General features: G+C 39.0%; 1 protein-coding gene across 1 annotated transcript in view; it reads left to right on the forward strand.

The window, feature by feature from the left end:
• Positions 1 to 21,459, forward strand: part of LOC128585870 (probable ATP-dependent RNA helicase DDX60) — a 147,641-nt gene that overhangs the window by 82,649 nt on the left and 43,533 nt on the right. Inside the window, 3 exon segments of the mRNA XM_053591251.1 lie at positions 12,099 to 12,203; positions 12,739 to 12,867; positions 14,130 to 14,254. Of these exon segments, the coding sequence (XP_053447226.1) occupies positions 12,099 to 12,203; positions 12,739 to 12,867; positions 14,130 to 14,254 (359 nt within the window).

Here is a 21,459-nt window from a genome sequence, read left to right on the forward strand (position 1 = left end):
CAAGTGCCTTTCCTCTATTCTCAGTAGCTATGAATGGAGTAACTGGAAGGCAATAGAACTGCTACAGTGTTCTCTAACCCAGCTGACTTTTGCAAAGCTCATACTGTTGTATGAGTCTTTTTAAAACATCTAGATTTTTGTACGAGGAATGCAAAATGAACAGAAAATCTTGGTTGTTATTAAATGCTTCAGTAACTGTACATGTAGCATGTGTTTATATAGGACATTTCCTAAAGTAGCAGTGATTAAAAAACCAATAAACTTTCTGACAAGTAATTCCAGATCTTGTGTAGTATATTTTAGACTAATATGAAAAAACTGAGTGTCAAGTAAAGCATAATAAATTGTGACAACATGAAAGAACCATCTACCTTAGTGTTTTTCTCTAGAGTTGTATCATAAAAATGATTTAAGAAGGGAAGGTTTAAGGAAGGACGAGGGAGCTGGCCTTAATCCAGTGTGGTGAGGGATCACCTTTAATCCATATGTGACTTGTTCTGGCTAAGAACAGAGTTGTTTGGCCTTTGCCTCCAATTTTCATGCCACATAGGAGCAGCTGCTGATCCCTAAAGAGTTGTCCTAGAGAAAATCTTTGAAAAGACCTTATCTCTTCATTTCTGCTCAGTGTGGATCAATGCTTACCATCACCTATGACATTAGGGACAATGTGGTTCACAAAAATAGCACAGTGTTATAATACTGTTGTTTTTATAAACAAAAAGTGCACAAATCTATAACCTTTTATTTCCCTGCCTTCTCTTCTTAGGCTAGTTCACGTTTTGCCAGTTCACTAGTTACTGTGTGGAAGAGAACAGCCGAACTGAAATCCCAGCTTTTAGCCATAGGCTTGTTAAATTTATTTAAAAATTAAGTTGGCTCCACACCTGTAGCTTAGAGGCTAGGGCACAGCCACATACCCTGGAACTAATGGGTTCAAATCTAGGCCAGGCCTGCCAAACAACAATGACAACTACAACCAAAAAATAGCTGGGCATTGTGGCAAGTGCCTGATGTCCCAGCTACTTGGGAGGCTGAGGCTAGAGAATCGCTTAAGCCCAAGAGTTTGAGGTTGCTATGATCTGTGATGCCACGGCACTCTAAGCAGGGGGACATAGTGAGACTTGGTCTCAAAAAATAAATAAATAAATAAATAATAAAAATTAAGACCTATAAATTGATAATCCCATTGACAGCCAAGGTATTAATCATGTGCCAGGCATTTTACTAGGCTTGTTAGATATATTACTTAATTTAATTCTCATGACATATATATGGCACAAGTAAAAATATTCTTAATTTTAGAAATGAGGAAACCCAGCCCTCGGTGAAACATTAAGAGACTTTAAGAAATGATAAGTATTCTACTGAACAACATGAAAAATTTGTATTGTAAAATTATGATAATTTTTCAATTTATTTTATGTTTTATTTTAGTTAGGCAGAATAAGTAACCACTTTCAACTAACAACTAATAAGAGAGCAGAATGCCAACATTCCAAAATAATTGTTCATTTAGTATTTTGGCATAGAGCAGTTCTTACTATTTTGCTAGCTTTTAATACTCTGACTGAGAGATGCTAAATGATAATTTAATGCAATTATTTTACTTCCTATAGTTTTTAAAATTTGAAGGACATATGATAATATATTAATTTGTTTGTTCTCACCACAGTCTGTAAGATGGAAGTACAAATACTGTATTTTTATTCCTACATTATTGATAAGAAGCTAGCATTTAGAGTGGAATTAGAACCAGATTTTTGATTCAAACTACCTAGTACTTTCTCCATTTTTAAAAAACTATGTTGTGTTTGGAGTGATCCTTTAGTTCAAAATTTTCAAATATGAATTTTAAGACTGGTTTATAGCTATGTACTAAAACAAGTACACTATTGTCAAATTATTTAGGAGAAATCTGCATACTATTTTCATATAGTCACTTCTTTGAGATTTAACATTTCCAATGGAAGAATCTTATTTAACAGAACATATAAAATTTTTCTCTACCTTTTTTTTATTTTGAAGAATACCGTCTCAGTCTATTCATCAGTCTTCTATTTAAAAAAATCATAGATCAGGTAGGCTTAGAAAGAAATATTTATTTCTTACAATTCTGAAGGCTGGAAAGTCTCCGGTTAAGACACTGACAGATTTGGTGTGTGGTGAGAACCTGCTTTCTGGTTCATAAATAGCTGTCTTTTTGCTGTGTCCTCACTTGGCTGAAGGGGGAAGGAAAGCCCTGTGGGGTCACTTTTAAAACAATATTAATCCCATTCATGAGAGTTCCACCACCATGACCAAAGGCTTCACCTCCAAATACCATCACCTTGGTGATTAAGCTTCAGTATATGAATTTGGGGGAGCACAGTTATTTAGTCTGTGGCAAATCCCTATTAACATCTCAGAGTTCATGTTTCTGTGTCCTGACCCACGGGACAGCAACGGGGGACGCAGGAACCACCTAAAGGAGAAAAACAAACAAGGGGCGCGAGAAAGGGAGACAAGACAGTTTTCTGATCAAGTCTCCAACTTTATTGAAAAAACTTGTGCCTTATAAGCATTACGGGGAAGGAGGGTGTGTCTTGTTGGGAGGTTCAGAGGAGTTGCCAACTGGGGATTGGCTAGGATAAGCAAGATAGGGCATAAGGTGATTGGTTGGCTAGTTGCCGGGTAAAGTTACTGGGAAAAGGTGAAACTGTTTTTTACTTAAAGAGGAAGTAAGGCCGAGCTGTGCCTTATATGGCTTCTGACATCTCCTCCCTTTTTGTTTTAAGGAGGTGGGCATTAATCGAGAGAGGGAGTAGTGACCTGGCTCCTCTCGTGGATTTCCCAGATCCACATTTGTTATTTGTGGTATCTTTTGGAGAGGAGAGGTAAGTGAAATTTTTGATACCAACCTCTTTGCAAGCCAGGTTTGCTCTCAGAGAAAAATCAGAGGGGGTCTGATCCTTCATTTGACTTCTCCTTGGGATCGGGAGGTCAAAGGATTGTGGGACCTTCTCTTGCAATGCCTTGCTGTGCACTCAACTCGGTGCCCATACCCTTTTTTCCTTTTATTAGGAATGGGTAAGTGTACCTCTGATTTATATACTGTCCTCATTATGAGGGGAAGCCATGAGAGTCGGTTTCTTGGTCAGACAAAGCCAGGCGATGGTAGTGAATTTGAATTGGTTTTGCTAGTGCAAAGTCTATTTGTTGTTTAATGAAGGTGGTGACCTTTTTGAATAGCCAGGGGCCAAAGGAAAGGATTAATAGAAGACCTAAGAGGGGGCCTAGGAGCGGGAGGAGATAAGGGAGAAGTCCATTGAGTCCTGTCCAAAGGGGGTTATCTCGAAGTTCCTTTCTTCTTTCTTGAGCTGGTCTTGCAGGTTTTTTATCTTGTCTTGAACAATGCCTGACTTGTTGGAGTAGAAACAGCATTTTTCCTGTAAAGCCAAACAGATACCTCCCTGCTCTACTGTGAGGAGATCTAAGCCTCTACGATTTTGTAGGACTACCTCTGCTAGGGAGTCTATTTGATCTTGAAGATCGTGAATTGTTTCAGAAAGAGCTGAGACATCCTCTATTAGTTGACGAGACAGTTTGTGGTAGGAATGTATAGATATTCCTGTTCCGGTAACTCCTGTGGCTACTGCTGTAGTGATGCCTAGTCCTGCTATTAGTGGGATAAGTTGAATAGCTCTTTTAGAGCATGGATGTCCAGCTATATAATCAAGACTGGGGAGAGGAACAGGTTGATCTCCTAGTATAATAGAGATATCAGGGAATAGTTGGGCGGTTATGCAATAGCCTGTCCAGTTACCTGGTAGGGCCGTGTAGGCCAAATTTCCTCTACATACAAAAACATGTCCGGGAGGGGGGCACCGGTGTGAGGTGTTGTTAGAAATGGAGGAGCAGTTTGTGAAGGTGATGCTTCCTAAGTCTACATCATAATTATTGTTCTGGGGAGGTTTGTATATACAAGGGGTTTTTGTAAATTCTATAGGTTGGACTCTAAAAGGTAGACTATCGCTACAGTTTAGATGTGAAGTGGAGGTGTTCGTTAGTAGGGCCAGGGGCATAGGTATGCCAAGAGTTAGACATAGCCAGCAGTTTGCCGCGAGGGTTGGGTTGGAATAATTTAAAGCTTTGAAAGTGGCTTCTAAAATATCACAGGTTTGGACGTCGAGATCTATGTCTTGAGATTTAGGTAAAGCTAAGGGGTGGTATTGTAGGGAAGTATATTTTTCTCTAATTATTTTTTCAATTTGTTTTTGAACCGCATCTTCTCTTATCCTATCTGATGGCCCACCACCATCAGATGTGTGAATTGGTGGTTTTAGTGGCCAGCAAACATTTTTGCCAATAGTGCCTAAGCAGGAGGCTTGGGCATATTTGGAGTGTCCCAGGTTATGAGTAGAATCAAGCTCACCTCCAAAGGAGCCAGAATAAGTTCTTTGTAAAATGGCTGTTAGATATGTGTTGCCGTTTGTGTGGGTGCACTGCTGGACACTATTGTAGCACATAGAGTGCATTTGATTGGTTATTTCGCACTCCGTGGGACAAGGTCCTGGTTCGTTTTGAACTGGGAGTATTATTTTGGGTGCATTAACACACTGCCAGTTTTGCTTATGTCCTCCTCCTATCTGTGACGTGAAAGTTAAATAGGCGGTTTTGCCGCTGCAATCAACTTGGCTAGTATGGGAGGTGGGTATTATTGTAGTTGTTCCTCCCTTGCAGTCACAAGGAGCCCCATATAGTTTTTGGAGTAGTTGTTCTGTGGTAATTGGGGGCCCTATGCCACCTAGGGTAGTGTTTAATAAGATAAAGAATATTATGGTAGGGTAGAAAACCATGGCTTTGATTGATTTTGTCCTAGTAGGTAGGAGTTTATTGAGAAGTATTGTCTTCAGGAAGGTCATGTTCCAGGGCCGTATCTGTAGGGGAAGATAAAGTTTTCTCAGGGATTTTCCCTGGAACTGATAGTGTTACTGAGGGGGTTGATGGGTTTGATTAATCATTCTGGGAGCCAACGAGGTCTGTCTTCTTTGGTATCATATATACAGGCATGTCCTCGACCCCAAATGAGAACGGGGTCGGGGCCACTCCATTTTAAAGTAAAGGGATCTTTCCACATGACTTTAGCATATTGGGTGTTTGTTTCTTGGTGCCAGAGTCTGTCAGCTGCAGACTTTCCATGGTAATCTAATTGTAAGAAGTTTAGGACAAATAGAGCATGGTTAAGGAGGTTACGAGGGGAGCCTTTGGTGGGATAAAAGGAGGTAGTTTTAAGTTTGTTAATTGTGGTTTTTAAGGTTTGATGTACTCTGTCAACGATCCCTTGGCCTTGTGGATTATAAGGAATCCCGGTAATGTGCTTGATTTCTAATTGATGGCAGAATGATTGAAAGGCTTTGGAAATGTATCCGGGGTCGTTGTCAGTTCTGATTTTTTGAGGTTTATTCATGGTAGTAAGACATTGGAGGATATGGGCTATGACATTATTTGTGGCTTCACCGCTTTGAAGAGTGGCGAAGATGAATTCACTGAAGGTGTCAATAGTGACATGGACATATTTAAGGGTGCCAAATTCAGGGATATGGGTAACATCCATTTGCCAAATTTCATTGGGGAGTATACCCCTGGGATTGACTCCCAAGTGAGGAACCGGTAATGAGGTTACACATCCGGGACAGGACTTGACAATTTGTCGAGCTTGTTCTCTGGAAATTTTGAATAGGAGTCGGAGGGTGTGAGCATTAAGATGGTGAGTAGCATGAGTTTGTTGGGCTTTGGTAATAGAGTCTGTAAAGATGGGGTATATAGGTCGGGTATTTTTGTCAGTGATGGCATTGCCCTGGGAAAGGGGTCCTGGTAGTTCTGCATGTGCTCTTAAGTGTCCGATGTAAAAGGGAGTTTGCCTGGTTCTTATTAACTTTTGTAATTGATAGAATAGAGGTACTGCATTAGTGGTAGGTTTGATATAGGGAACAGTTTCTAACAAAGGGATGGAAAAGGCTAGATAAGAACTATCAGTGTAAAGATTAAAGGGAGAATTGGGTAATTCTGTAAAGACTTGAAGGATTGCAAAAAGTTCTACAAGTTGGGCAGATTTGAAAGGGGATTTAATGGAATGTTCTTTATCATTGATAGTAAAAGCAGCCGTGCCATTGGAGGAGCCATCTGTAAATACTAAGAATGCTTGTTTAAGTGGTGATTTTGGGGATAACGAAGGGATGTAATCGTGCAAATTGGAGTAATTTGTGGGGAGAGAAATGGTTATCTATTGTTCCTTGGAATGAAGTGAGGGAAATGGTCCAATCGTCATCATGTTGAATAAGCCAATTTAATTGTTCCTTAGTATATGGAAGAATAAGTTGATTGGGATCTCTTCCGAAGTATTGTAAGCTTTTTTCTCTCCCTTGTCGTATGATTTTTGTGACTAATGAAGGGTAGGGGGTAAGTACCCAGGAGGGAGAGGAGGATAAGTGAATCCAAAGAAGGGGGTTGTCTTGCCATAAAACTCCGGTTGGTGTGTGAGGTGTAGGGCATATGATAAGAGAGAAAGGTTTATTGTAGGAAAGGAATGTAATTTGTTGTTGTTGAATGGCATTCTCAATGGAGCGAAGGGCTTTCTTTGCTTCAAGGGAGAGGGAGCATGGGGAGAGAGGATTGGAATCACCCTGTAGGGTGTTAAAAAGGGGCTTAAGTTCCTCAGTTGTAAGTTTTATATAGGGCCTTAACCAGTTAATATCACCGAGGAATTTTTGGAAGTCATTAAGGGTTTGAAGGTGTGAAGTTTTTAGTTGGACTTTTTGAGTTGTAATTTTATTTGAGTTTAATTCGAATCCAAGATAATAATAGGGGTCTTTGAGTTGTATTTTATTGGGAGCTATTTGGAGTCATAAAGTGTTGAGTTGATTTGTTAGTTCTTGGCTGCATTTGAGTACTTTCGAGGCTGAAGTTCCTGCTAGAAGAATATCATCCATATAGTGAATGATATACATAGAGGGCCATAGTGGTCGGAGGGGGTCTATGGCTTGGGCGACAAATTTTTGACATAGGGTGGGACTGTTTGCCATTCCCTGTGGGAGTACTTTCCATTGATAGCAGGGCATAGGCCCTTTGAAGTTGATAACGGGTAGGCTGAAAGCAAAACGCTCCCTGTCCTGAAAGTGTAAAGGAATAGTGAAGAAACAATCTTTAAGATCAATAATAATTTTGAAATAATTGGCTGGAATAGCAATTGGGGAGGGGAGGCCTGGTTGAAAGGCTCCCATGGTATACATGGTTTTATTAATTTCTCTGAGATCTTGGAGAAGTCTCCAGGACCCTGTTTTCTTTTTTATTGTAAATATGGGGGTGTTCCGGGGGGAAGTAGTAGGTTCTAAGTGGCCAGCTGCTAGTTGTTCCTGTACTAACTGAGTAGCCGCTGTAAGTTTTTCATTACTTAGAGGCCATTGATCTACCCACACCGGTGTGTCGGATTTCCATTTTATTTTATCAGTGTGGGGTACAGGAAAGTCAATGGCCATTATGGAAAATGTTCACTCCCTAAACCCGAGCGGTTATTGTTTTGTACTAGGGAAAGGGGTTGTTTTATTCCTTGGCCGTTTTTACCTAATCCTTGCCCTGGTAAGAAGCCCTGCTTAAGCACTTGATGAGTGATGATTTCATTGGGACTGCACATAATGATTTTCATCTGGGATAAGATGTCTTGCCCCCAAAGATTGATGGGCAGCCCTGAAACAATGTAAGGTTGTACTTGTCTGGTATTACCTTCTTCGTCTTTCCATGTTAATATTTTGGAGCTTTGTTTAGGGTTGGTGGATTGACCAATACCTTTAAGGTGAGTTATGGAGGCTTCACAGGGCCAACTAGAGGGCCAGTTTTGGGCAGCAATGACTGTAGCATCAGCCCCTGTATCTACTAAGCCTGTAAAGGCTTTGCCATCAAGATGTAAAGTTAACAATGGTCTTTCAGGGGTTATTTCTTGTGCCCAATAAGCATCAGCTGATCTGAGAGCAGCATTTAGTCTGGGGAAGGAGGAACTATTTTTATTGGAGGAATTTATGGGGAGCAATATAAGTTGGGCTATTTTTTTGCCTTTGGGGATGGACACAGGTCCTGATGGTGCTGAGGCTAAGAGTGTTATTTGTCCTGTATAATTGTTATCAATAATTCCAGGAGTGATGTGGAGACCGGCCAGTGTAATACTTCCTCTGCCTAAGACGAGGCCGAAGGTCTCAGGAGGTAGGGGCCCATATGACTCTGTGGGTAAGAGCTGTATTCCTTGGTCAGGAATTAATATTGTATCGGTGGCGGCACAGAGGTCCAATCCTGTGCTACCTGGGGTGGTGTGGAGGAGAGATTTGACATCTGAGCGGGGAGAATTTGTTGTTGGTTTTCCTGGGCTTGAGGGATGAACCTGGTGGCCCCTTGGTTCAGTCCCTGAGTTGGGGCCAGGGGCTGGCCCCTCAGGGAGTTTCCCTGGTTGGGGTTTTCCCGCGAAGGGGTAAGGAGTTTACCTTCAATATCAGTTTTGGAGTAGCATTCATTAGCCCAGTGAAGGCCGTGCTTGCAATGTGGGCAATGAGTTTTGGGAGGTGCTCAGGGCTGGGAACATTTAGGCGGGGAATTGGTGGTAGCTTTTCATTAGGGCAGTTATGGGCGAAGTGCCCTGGCTGTTTACAATTATAACAGGTTTTTTGTTGGTTATTTGAGGTGAGGTCTTTTAAGGCTGCCCCAATGGCTAGACCAAGCGTGTGAGAAGTGCCAATGCCTGAGCATAATTTTATGTAGTCGGACAGACTGCCACAACGATGGGGTCTAAGGATTTCCTGGCATGTTAAATTTGCATTTTCATAAGCAAGATGTTTAATGAAGGTGCCCTCGGTTTCTGCTTCCCCTAATAATCTTTCGGCAGCATCAGTGAGGCGGCTGACAAAGTCACTATAGGGTTCATCAGGGCCTTGGCGAACTTTAGCCAAGGAGGTGGTGGCTGAGCCTTTAGGAGGGAGTCGTCGCCAAGCTTTGAGGCCTGCATTCTGAATTTGGGCTAGTAATCCAGGGGGAAATGTTGCTTGGATTTCATTAGTTTCATAGGGACTCCGGCCAAGTAGTTTATCTCGGGTCCAAGAGCGTGTGATTTTACTTTCACTATTGTGCTGGGCAGTTTCTCGACAATTTTCTACAAAGTCAGTCCGCCAAAGGACATAGTCACCTCCTGATAATGTGGCTCGTGCCAGGGAGAGCCAATCGTTGGGTGTTAGCCATCAGTCACTAAGACTCTCAAGGATGGTAACTGTATAAGGGACAGTGGGGCCATAATTGGTAACTTCCGTTTTTAGGTCTTTTAAATGTTTAAGGTTTAGGCGGCGGTATTTTTGTCCTTTAACAAGATTCTTTTGGTCAGTGTCTAAATCCTCCATGTCTGAAATATCAGGATCAGGTTTTATGGAGTCGGGGGAGGTTTCATTTTCATTAGAAGGGTCTTCCTCAATCTCATTGTCTTCAGATTCTGCTACGGCAGGGTTAGAACTTTGGCTACGGGTGACTGGAAATGTAAGAACAGGGGGGTTGCCTTTGGCCCTTTTTGTTCTCCCTATTTTTTGTGGTGGTGAGGGAGATGGATTATTGGTGGTGAGGTTGGGGTTTAGTTTAAAAAGTTCAGTTTCAAGGGCCTGAATTTCTTTAATAAGGTGAAGGTGCTCACGCTTGGTTTGTAATATTTCTTTGAGGGAGGAGACTTCTTGAGTGAGTGTTGTTTTTGCTAGTCGGATGGTGTCAAGTGGGAGATTATTGGGTATAGAGGGAGGTTTTGGAATAACTGAGGTGTTGAGGTTGTAAAAGTGTGGGTTATAAGGGGGGGTTTTATTGATGACAGGGGCTGTAAGGCCCCAGGGGTTATCATGGTAATGGACAGCTTGATTTTCTAGGGATTCTTCTTCCTCAGGGTTTAAATGAGGTATTTGATTATTAGAAATGAGCGATGGGTAGAGTTTGGGAGATGAAGGTTTTTGAGGGAAAGGGTTGGTAACATTTGGAGTTTTAAGAGCATTGTCGGGGCTGTTTGGGGGTTTAGGGGAAACTGGGGAGTTGTCAGGAATTTCTACCGTGACAGAGGAGCAGGTGGAAGGAGGGCGAGAAGCCTCTTTAAGGACTTCTTCTCCTACCTTGATGACATGTCGAATGTCAGGATCTAGTGAATGAACTTTTAACATGTCATGAATTAAATTCCAGTAGGAAACGGCTGTAACTGGGACTTTGTCAGGACCAAAGGTGTGGTAAAAGTCCTGCAAGGCATCTCCTACTCATTCCCAGCATTTTTGGCTGATTGTTCCCTCTAAAGGGAACCAGGGGCAGGTTTCATGAATAAAATTAAAAAATTCTTTAAGGTCCTTTCTTTTAACCCTTACTCCTCGCACTCTGAGTGATCCCTTGAGTCCGTCAAGGAACATTTCATGTGTACTAAGCAAATTCCCCATTATGTTGGTTGGATGGCTCTCCCAGGATTTCGGTTCATGCAAGTCTCCAGTCGACTCAGAACTTAAGTTTCTCTGTGACCACTCTCTCTGTGCCTTATGATCTCTGCTCGCGTGTCATAGGTCGGCAGGTATAATCCGCCTGCTCGGACCCTCTCAGGCAGGACAGCTGCCTACCGCCCTCAGGCATAGCCTTTGGGAGGCAGCGTCCCTGGGAGTGCCCTTGAGGTGAACGACCGTATAAGACGTAGCGAGCTCAGAGTTTGTTAGAGAGTGTTAGGCAGAAAAACTAGTCCAAGTGTTTTGGAGTTCTCACTGCCTAAACGGGTACCTCTCGTCCTTCCCTGCTTTGGCGCTGTGAGTGTTGATAAGTGAATTAGATCCGGGAGAGCCAATAATAACAGCCAAGACAAAGGGGTGAAATGTTTGAAATCTTGTAAGTTATCGTTTGCCTACCTTATCCTCTTATCTGTCTCACGGTGGGTGAACCGAGGCGATCTGAATGATGAGTGTACGCGGGTCCTCGCTTGCAGCTCCGAAGGGTGCCCGGCCGGGGCTTCCATGGGCAAGCGTTCTCCTCCAGGGGGTCCTGATGGCCCCTCGTTGGGTGCCAGGATGTCCCGACCCACGGGACAGCAACGGGGGATGCAGGAACCACCTAAAGGAGAAAAACAAACAAGGGGCGTGAGAAAGGGAGACAAGACAGTTTTCTGATCAAGTCTCCAACTTTATTGAAAAAACTCGTGCCTTATAAGCATTATGGGGAAGGAGGGTGTGTCTTGTTGGGAGGTTCAGAGGAGTTGCCAACTGGGGATTGGCTAGAATAAGCAAGATGGGGCATAAGGTGATTGGTTGGCTAGTTGCTGCATAAAGTTACTGGGAAAAGGTGAAACTTTTTTACTTAAAGAGGAAGTAAGGCCGAGCTGTGCCTTATATGGCTTCCAACATTTCTGTAAGCAATTGATTTGTAGTAGTAGTGGTTGAAACCAGTAGAAAATACTATCATGAACTTCTTTGAGAATAGGAATGTTTTTATTTTCACTTAAGAACATTTGTGGAAAATAAAAGTGTGTGTATATCTAGAAGAGTTAAAGCAGATCTAAGTCCGCAACCTGTGGGAGGAATTTCTTGGAGTCTCTTGAAGGTGATAGAGAAGTTTTATATTGAAGTTGTTCCAGTTCTTATCTTGGAAGTTAAGCAAAGAAGATTTGCCTTTTTTACCCTGGTGTGGTACACATAAAAGTAAAGAATTATATTCATAATTAAATCAATTTCAGTTTCAGCTGTAGTGCAGAGGTTGTCTTTTCTTGCTTAAACTGAGTCCACAAATCTTTTGGCTTCCTGGTACTCTGATTTCAATTATAAAGATGGTTCATAAAAAATTAGCCCAATAAAATAGTCTTATGGAGTAACAAAAGATTTTTGGTGGAGTTTATTTTTGTTTTTCTACTTCATTAATTCAGGCACACTTACGGATAGTATTTTGTTAGCATTTAGGGCCAAACAGCATTTGAGCATTTTATCTTAAAGCCTGTCAATATCTTTGGGTTTCTAATAGTGACTGTGAGACAAAGGATAAGACATAGGATAAAATAAAAGGAATGTTAAAAAAGTTAAATTTTATTTTGAACATAGATTGAAAGGTATGGATTCCCTCCTGATCTCACTCTTTCTCCTCGAGAAAGCATCCAGCTTTATGACACCATGCTTCAAATTGGGAAGAGGTGGCCCCAGGCCCAGGTAAATAATAATCATGGGATTAATGCTGTTATAGAGGATGATGACACTGCTGTTAAGAAAGACAAACCCTCACCCTTTCTGATCACTTGCTTCTGATCTTTTTGTAATTATTAGAGGACTCTGCAAAATGAAGTTGCCCCTTCTTCTACATTCCTCTTCCTAACATTTATTTCTTTTTAATGAGTTTTAAATTCTGTTTTATTTTAATTCCTGAAAATATTTTTTGTTTGAACTTCTGGGATACTATGATATTTTAGTTTCCTCTTACACTTTGGATTTATTTTCTTCCATTTTTAAATTTAACTGTACTTGCCTCCTTTCTCTATGCCTTAGCTGCTCTCTACTTTGGTTTCATCTTTTCTGTTAAAGAGTTCTTCTATCATAGTAGTTTATGCATTAGAAGCTATGGGGTGGAAAAAGAAGTTTAACAATCTCAGTCTTCAAGCCTGTCATGCTGATAATGAGGCATATAATCGAGAAACATCTTTAGATTATCTTGCATGATTTTATTTAATTTGTGGTATTTGTTTTCAAGGAACTGTGTCCAGAGAACTTCGTTCATTTTAACAATAAATTGGTCATTAAGAAGATGGATGCTAGAAAATATGAAGAGAGCTTAAAGGCAGAATTAACAAATTGGATTAAAAATGGCAGTATGGAAGAGGTAATTTTCACTTTGTTAGGCAAAACACTGTTTTTTATTGTTTTCTTGACTTACGTCATTCAATTAGTACCATTTTCTGGATATTTTTATCTTCAATTTTTATTTTAGAGTTTTAAATCGAGCATCAAGTCTGGTGATTCTGAAGTAGAATAAAAAAAAAAAAACCCAGAAATTGGCCTTTGTCTTGCTGGTTCTTCCTAGGTGGTATAAACGACAAAAAAAGAAGGCTCACCACCAGAGGGGTGGTGTTGTTGTTGCCTTGGCAGTAGAGAGAATAGACTCAAAACAGTAGCTAAGAATTTTTTACTCTTCTTCTTTTTTTATTTTTTTGTCTTGGAGGGTTTTCTTTTCTTGTATCATTTTTATTTCAAGTTGTAAGAACTACTTGTATGTTAAGACTTTAACCTGGAGTGATACATGTCATGCATATTTATTTTAAATCAGTTGATAGTTTTTATATTTTGAAGTTTGTTTTGTTGTCACAAATTGAGGTTTCTGATTTTCCAGGAGTGACATGTATTAGACTTTTCTCATTTGATTTTTTTTCCTCTTATATGTACATTAATCTCTTCCCTTTCAGAAAATAATGTAATTTACTTACATTTTCTTGTAGATATATATTTTTCTTTTGAGAAAGAAAAATACCTCTATCTTGGGTAGAGTGTCATGGCATCGTAGTTCACAGCAACCTCAAACTCTTGGGCTCAAGTGACCCTCTTGCCTCAGCCTCCTGAGTAGCAGGGACTCCATGAACCTACCGCCATGCCCAGCTAGTTTTTCTATTTTTAGTAGAGACAAGATCTCCTTTGTTCAGGCTGTTTTGAACCCTTGAGCTTAAAGGACCCACTCGTTTCAGCCACCCAGAGAGCTGGGATTATAGGCATCAGTCACTGCACCCAGCCTCTTATAGATATTTGTCATTGAAAAACCTTGAAAATGTGTTTGAAAGGGATTTTTCTACATGATGGAACCTTCATCATGCACAGAACAATTCTTTTCCTGACTAAATTGAATTGCCTTAAAAATGTTCTTGTTAAATTCTGTATGTGTGTGTTTATGTATATTACTATCACATTTTTGTTTCTAGTGTAATAGTTTGTATGTTTATTTGATAGTTTTCCAATAATTTAATAATATACTTTCATAGGATTATTTAACAGAAACATAGATTAGACAACTATGAAAATATTTTAGTGGAAAGTAGTACTTTTTTTCTTTCTTATGCAGAACATAAAAAAATTGTTTTTTATTCACTGCTACAGGCCAAAAGGGTACTACACAGTCTTAGCCCTCAGCCAGATTTTAGTTCAGAAAACAAGAAGGCAATGTTTCCACTTCTCGTTGAAAAACTAAGAAAAATGGAAAAGTTACCTGCACTGTTTTTTTTGTAAGTTATTTAATTTGTTTTTGCTTATAATTGCATTAGACTCATTCCTTTAAGGTGAGGAGAGTTATACAAACTTTACTGTCATAATTTAGTATTTATTACTATTTCTGGTACCCATTTGTTACTTGAATGCATGTATGTTTTATTTTTAAAATATACTTTTTTAGTTCAAGTCTTGTCACGAATTACCTTCTTTGTTTAATTCACTATGCTATTTTTTGTTTGTCAACTATTATTTTTATTTAGGTTTTGTTAATTTTCAATACATACCCAGGTTCTTTGCAAAATACATTGTATGTATGTGCACACAAGTATCCTACATAAAATTAACATTTCCTTACAATAGACTATTTATTGGCAGGGTATTTTATCATGTTTAATTTATTATAATGAGAACTATCACCTACAGTCACTGATATCTCACTGTATTTTATATATTATAGTATAACATAGCTTAAAGTTGAAGAAAATAGTCCAGGTTTTTAAAAACTTTATTCAAATTAATATGAGCCTACAATATTTAGGTTACTTTGTTCTCACTTGTAGGGTAAAGTTCCATTTGTAGAAGAACCCCTCACACAATGGGCATGTTATACACCCTCACAAGGTGCACATTAAGTGTGATCTTACCTACTGCCCTCCATCCTTCTGCCATATGTTCTCTCCCTTCTCCTTTCCCACTTCCCTCTATCCCCAAACTAGACTATATTAGTGTTTTATTCTTCTTAAGAACATGTAATTGTTCATATATTGATTTCATATATTAAGTATGAAGCATACTGGATATTTATTTTTCCATTCTTATGATACTTTACTAAGAAGAATGTATTTCTGAACTCCATCCAGTAAATGTAAAACATGTAAAGTCTCCATCTTTTTTTTTTTTTTTTTTAGAGACAGAGTCTTATTTTGTCGCCCTCGGTAGAGTGCTATGGCATCATGGCTCACAACAACCTCCAGATCTTGGGCTTAGGCAATTCTCTTGCCTCAGCCTCCCAAGTAGCTGGGACTACAGGCACCCACCACAATGCCCAGCTATTTTTTTTTTCCAGTTTGGCCGGGGCTGGGTTTGAACATCAAACCTATGTTGTCACCCTCAGTATATGGGGCCGGTGCCCTACTCACTGAACCATAGGTGCTGCCCTCAGTCTCCATCTTTTTTAAGGGCTAAATTAATATTCTATGTTATACATATGCCACAGTTTGTTGATCCATTCATAGGCTGATGGGCACTTAGGTTACTTCCACAACTTGACAATTAGGAATTGAGCCACACGATAAACATTCTAGTGCAAATGTCTTTGTGGTAAAATGATTTTTTTGTTCTTCTGTGTAGATACCTAGTAATGGGATTGCAGGGTCAAATGGAAGGTCTAGTTTTAGATCTTTGAGGATTCTCCATACTTCTCTTCAAAAGGGCTGTATTAGTTTGCAATCCCATTAGCAGTGAAGAAGTGTTCCCCTCTCTTCACGTCCATGCCAGCATCTGTGTTTAGGTACTTTGTGACTTGGGCTAATTTTGCTAGGGTTAGGTGATATCTTAGAGTGGTTTTGATTTACATTTCTCTGATGATTAAAGACAATGAGCATTTTTAATGTGTTTGTTGGCCATTCATCTGTCATCCTCAGAGAAGTTTCTGTTCAAATCTCTTGCCTACTTCTAGAGAGGGTTTCTTATTGTTTAATTTGAGTTCTTTGTAGATTCTAGTTATCAGGCCTTTGTCAGGTTCATAACATGCAAAAATCGTCTCCCATTCTTAGGGATGTTTGTTCGCTCTGTTTGTGGTACTCTTTGCTGGGGAAAAGCTTTTTAGCTTGATCAAGCCCCAGTTATTTATTTTTGACGTTGATGCAATTGCTAGGGGGGTCTTCCTCATAAAGCTTTTTCCCAGTCCAATATCTTCAACTGTTTTCCCCACACTCTGTTCTAGAATATTTATTGTTTCGTGTCTTAAATTTAAAACTTTTATTCAATGAGAATCAATTTTTGTCAATGGTGAGAGGTGTGGGTCCAGTTTCAGTCTTCTGCAGGTGGATAACCAGTTCTCCCAGCACCATTTGTCAAATAAGGATTCTTTTCCCCATTGCATGTTTTTTTTAGGCTTATCAAAGATTAAATGAGAATATGTGGCTGGGTTCATCTCTAGATTCTCAATCCTATTCCATAGATCTGTGTCTCTATCTTTGTGCCAGTACCATGCTGTTTTGATCACTATAGCCTTGTAATATAATCTGAAGTCTGGCAATGTGATGCCTCCAGATTTGCTTTTATATCTAAGAACTGTATTTGCTATTTGGGTTTTTTTCTGGTTCCAAAATAGCCCAGTTTTGATAAAATGATGCAAAGTACGATTCATTAAATGGATAACACTCTATATCCTGGATTAACCATGATAACAGTTTGGGATTAGAATAGAATACTTTATTTTCTTTATTTTAGATAGTTTCAAACTACACTTAAGCCATGGAGGCATAAATAAATAAAACCAGAATCTTGTTCAGGCAGTAAAGTTTAATGAACTTTGTTCACATGTAAACAGACATACATAAATGAATTATGATTGGTGACATATATTTATGATAATGATGATATATGAATGATGATAGGTATTGTGTTGAAATTTTGTGGATTGCAATAAAATCATCCCTTTTGTCTTTGTTATTGGGACAAGCAAAATAAATAATTTCTGTACTGTCAAGAAGTTGTACAGCTCAACTACTTCACTTTCAAGCATAGTTACAAATTTTAGTTAGAAGCAAAAATAATTCTATAACTTTGGGATGTTTCTGAAAACTGAACCGCAAAATAGAAGTCCAAAGATAACTATTCATTGACTATACACTCATACATATGTAGGAGACAAAATTTTACCTGTGGATTATGAGGCATTTTCACTTGGGCCTGAGAATTAATATAAAATAGATCAACAACAAAGAACACACATTTATTTAATGTAAGTTTTATGAGGTATGAAAGAATAAAGAAAAAATTGAACATAGAGTTGAACAATGTATATGCTTAATTGGACAAGAGTAGTAAATTGTGAAAATGTAAAAACGCAAAGTGGCTGGGCGGCACCTGTGGCTCAGTGAGTAGGGCGCCAGCCCCATATACCGAGGGTAGCAGGTTCAAACTCCACCCCAGCCAAACTGCAACAAAAAAATAGCCGGGCACTGTGGCGGGTGCATTTAGTCCCAGCTGCTCGGGAGGCTGAGGCAAGAGAATCGCCTAAGCCCAAGAGCTGGAGGTTGCTGTGAGCTGTGTGACGTCATGGCACTCACCGCGGGCGATAAAGTGAGACTCTTGTCTCTACAAAAAAAAAAAAAAAGCAAAGTAGATGATTGGGTGGAGAAGTGACCAGATAGATAAGAGTTTAACAAGGTTTATTTGTATAGATTTCCTTTGGCCTCAACTTTCAGTCCCAGAATATTACATCTTTCACACAGGCACTTAACCTACTTTTTACAAAAAGAAAAAAGGTTGGAAAGATCTTTTGCACCAGCTGCCTTTCAAGTGCCTTGTACTCAAGACAGTTACTGGAGAAGAGTGGAATCTTATAGGGTAGTGTCAAAAACTCCTTCACATACTTAAGATATTTAAAAAAGTAAACTATTTTCCCAAAACATTGGAGGTTGAATTTTATTTGTGGAATTGAATCTTGTCACACGTCTATGGAATCTTGATTTATTTACAAAACGAACTGAAAATTTGTGGTCTTCTTTTTTTATTAAATCATAACTTTGTACATTAATGCGATCATGGGGCACCATACACTGGTTTTATAGACCATTTGACATATTTTTATCACACTGGTTAACATAGCTTTCCTGGCATTTTCTTAGTTATTGTGTTAAGACATTTATATTCTACATTTACTGTTTCACATGTACCCTTGTAAGATGCACCACAGGGAAATTTGTGGTCTTAAGGAATTTGGTTTAGTCCTATGTAACCCCAGATAACCAAGAGATCTGAGGATTTGTCTGGGCTCAAGTTGTCTCCCTAAGAGCTTTTCAAACACTAGTATACCCATCAACCTTCTACAACATGGTCTCTGGAAAACAAACACATGGAGCACATTTAGCATTTGGTGGCGATACCAGTGTGTGCTTATGGGCACACACTTCATGGCCAGGTCTCAGCTTGTACCCCACCTATCTATGCCACTTCTGGATAGCTACTTATTGACTTTGGGCCTTAGTTTCCTCATTTACAAAATGAGATTATCAAAATAATAATGCAAAGAATTAGGGTGAGAATTAAATGAAAGTAAGTTCTGAAAAGTACTTAGTCCAGTGATACAAAATATTACTGGCTAAGGTCTAATATCTAGATCATATTTGTTTTTGTAAAAGTTGAAGATACTGGATGAAATCACTTTTTGTCAGACCCAAACAAACAAGAGCGAGGAGAGTTCACATTTGCATGTCTGAGGCAAAGACTGCCTCAAGGACTTTCTAAAATAACCCACAAGCAATTCCTTTTTTAGGACTCAACAATTCAGATAAGATGCGGTGGAAAGAACACTGGCTAAGTAATGGCATCTCCACCAATGAATCAATGCCAACTCTGGCTTTGAGTCTCCAAAACTGGTGAATTCTGTTTCTAAGCAGTTTTTTTGAACTTCTCCTTTACCACTAAAAATTTCCCTTTAACCTCCTCTCTTTAGATGTATATGTGGATTGCCATGGCTGGGCATCCTCATTTCTAATTCCTGAATAAATTCAATACACTTGCAGATTTTTTTTCTCTGTTTTTCTTTGGTGAGCATAATATGTAGTAATCAGAAATATTTAAGAGGCAAAATGATTTCCAAATCATGTAGATATTTTTAAAAATGAAGTACTATGATGACATGACACCATTTTAAAAAGTAACATAGACTTAGACCTTAGTAACTTGTACTAATGTAGAATGAAAAGCAACATGTCACAGTTAAGACATGGGTCTGAAAGTCAGACCCTGCCCCATACAAACTGTGGGCTGTTGGGTAGGACTCACTCTCTTTATGTCTCCATTTTGTCATCTGCAAAATAAGGACATTAATACTGTGTTCCTTGTAGGGTTTTTAAAAAAAAAAAAAAAATTTTTATTAAGTCATTTGTACATAGATCGTGAATACATTTATGCCATTGTGGGATTCGATGTGTTGATTATTTATACAAATTGGAGTGCTTACGTCCTACTAATTAACATACGCTTCACCTCATTTACCCAATTACGGTGTTAAGACATTTGTGTTCTACACCTGATAGATCCAACTTGTACTTCAATATGCTCCATAGGTGTGGTCCCCCTATTAACTCTCCCTCTATTGACCCACCCCTCTCCCTTCCCCTTGAGCTGCCCTTCCCTCCTTCATCCTAGGCTATAGTTGTGATTCATTTTTCATATGAAAGTGTGAGTGATTATAAATTGGTTTCATAGTAGTACTGAGTACATTGGATATTGTTTTTCCATTCCTGAGATGCTTCACTAAGAAGAATATTTTCCAGTTTCATTCATGTAAACATAAAAGAGGTAAAGTCTTCATTTTTTAATGCTGCATAGTATTCCATGATATACATATACCATAATTTATTAATTCATTCATGGATCGATGAGCACTTGGGCTTCTTCCATGACTTGGCAATTATGAATAGAGCTGCAATGAACAATCTGGTGCAAATATCTTTGTTGCCAAGTGATTTTTGGTCTTTTGGATATAAACCTAGTAGAGGAATTGCAGGACCAAACGGCAGGTCTACATTTAGATCCCTGAGTGTTCTCCAAACTTCCTTCCAAAAGGAACGTACTAACTTGCATTCCTACCAGCAGTACAGAAGTGTTCCCTTTTCTCCACATCCATGTCAACATCTGTAGTTTTGGGATTTTGTGATGTGGGCTACTCTTACTGGAGTTAGATGGTATCTCAGAGTGGTTTTGGTTTGCATTTCTCTAATACTAAAGATGATGAGCATTTTTTCATGTGTCTGTAGGCCATGTGCCTGTCTTCTTCAGAGAAGCTTCGGTTCATGTCTGTTGCCCACAATGAAATGGGGTCACTTGTTTTTTTTTCTTATTAATAAGTTTGAGTTCTCTGTGGATTCTGCTTATTAGACCTTTGTTGGAAATATAACTTGCAAAAATCCTCTCCCATTTGGAGGGCTATCTATTTGCTTTACTTAGTGTGTTCTTAGCAATGCAGAAGGTTTTTAATTTGATCAGATCCCAGTAATGTATTTTTGATGTTGCTTCAATTGCCCAGGGTGTCCTTCTCATAAAGTATTCTCCCAGGCCAATTTTTTTCATGTGTTTCCCCTGCACTCTCTCCAAGGACTTTTATAGTTTCATGTCTTAAGTTTAAGTCCTTTAGCCATTAAGAGTCAATTTTTGTTAGAGAAGAAAGGTGTGGGTCCAGTTTCAGTCTTCTACAGGTCACCAGCCAATTCACCCAGCACCACTTGTTAAACAGGGAATCTTTCCCCCAATTTATATTTTTGATAGGATTGTCAAAGATCAAATGATGATAAGTGTCTGGGTTCACCTCTTGGTCTTCAATTCTGTTCCATACATGTACTTCTTTATTTTTGTGCCAGTACCATGCTATTTTGATCACTATTGATTTATGGTCTAGTCTAAAGTCTGGAAGTGTGATTCCTCCCAATTTGTTTTTATTTCTGAGTAATGTCTTGGCTATTCGAGATTTTTTCTGTTTCCATATAAAATGAAGTACTAATTTTTCCAGGTTTTTAAAGTATGACAGAGGTGCTTTAATAGGGATCACATTAAATCTGTAAATTTCTTTAGTAGTATAGACATTTTAACAATGTTGATTCTTCCCAGCCATGAGCATGGTATATTTTTACATTTATTAACATCTTGACCTATTTCTTTTCTCAAGTTTCATAGTTCTCTTTACAGATATCTTTCATGTCCTTAGTTAGATACACTCCCAGATATTTTATCTTCTTTGGCACTATTGTAAAGGGAATAGAGTCCTTGATTGTTTTTTCCCTTTGACTATTGTTCGTATTTATAAAGGCTACAGATTTGTGAGTGTTAATTTGGTATCCTAAGATGTTGCTGTATTCCTTGATCACTTCTAGGAGTTTTGTAGTTGAGTCCCTGGGATTTTCCAGATATACAATCATATCATCTGTGAAGAGTGACAGTTTGATTTCCTCTGGTCCTATTTGGATCCCCTTGATTGCCTTCTCTTGCC

This window comes from Nycticebus coucang, chromosome 5 (genome assembly GCF_027406575.1).
Source record: "Nycticebus coucang isolate mNycCou1 chromosome 5, mNycCou1.pri, whole genome shotgun sequence".
NCBI classification, from domain to species: domain Eukaryota; kingdom Metazoa; phylum Chordata; class Mammalia; order Primates; family Lorisidae; genus Nycticebus; species Nycticebus coucang.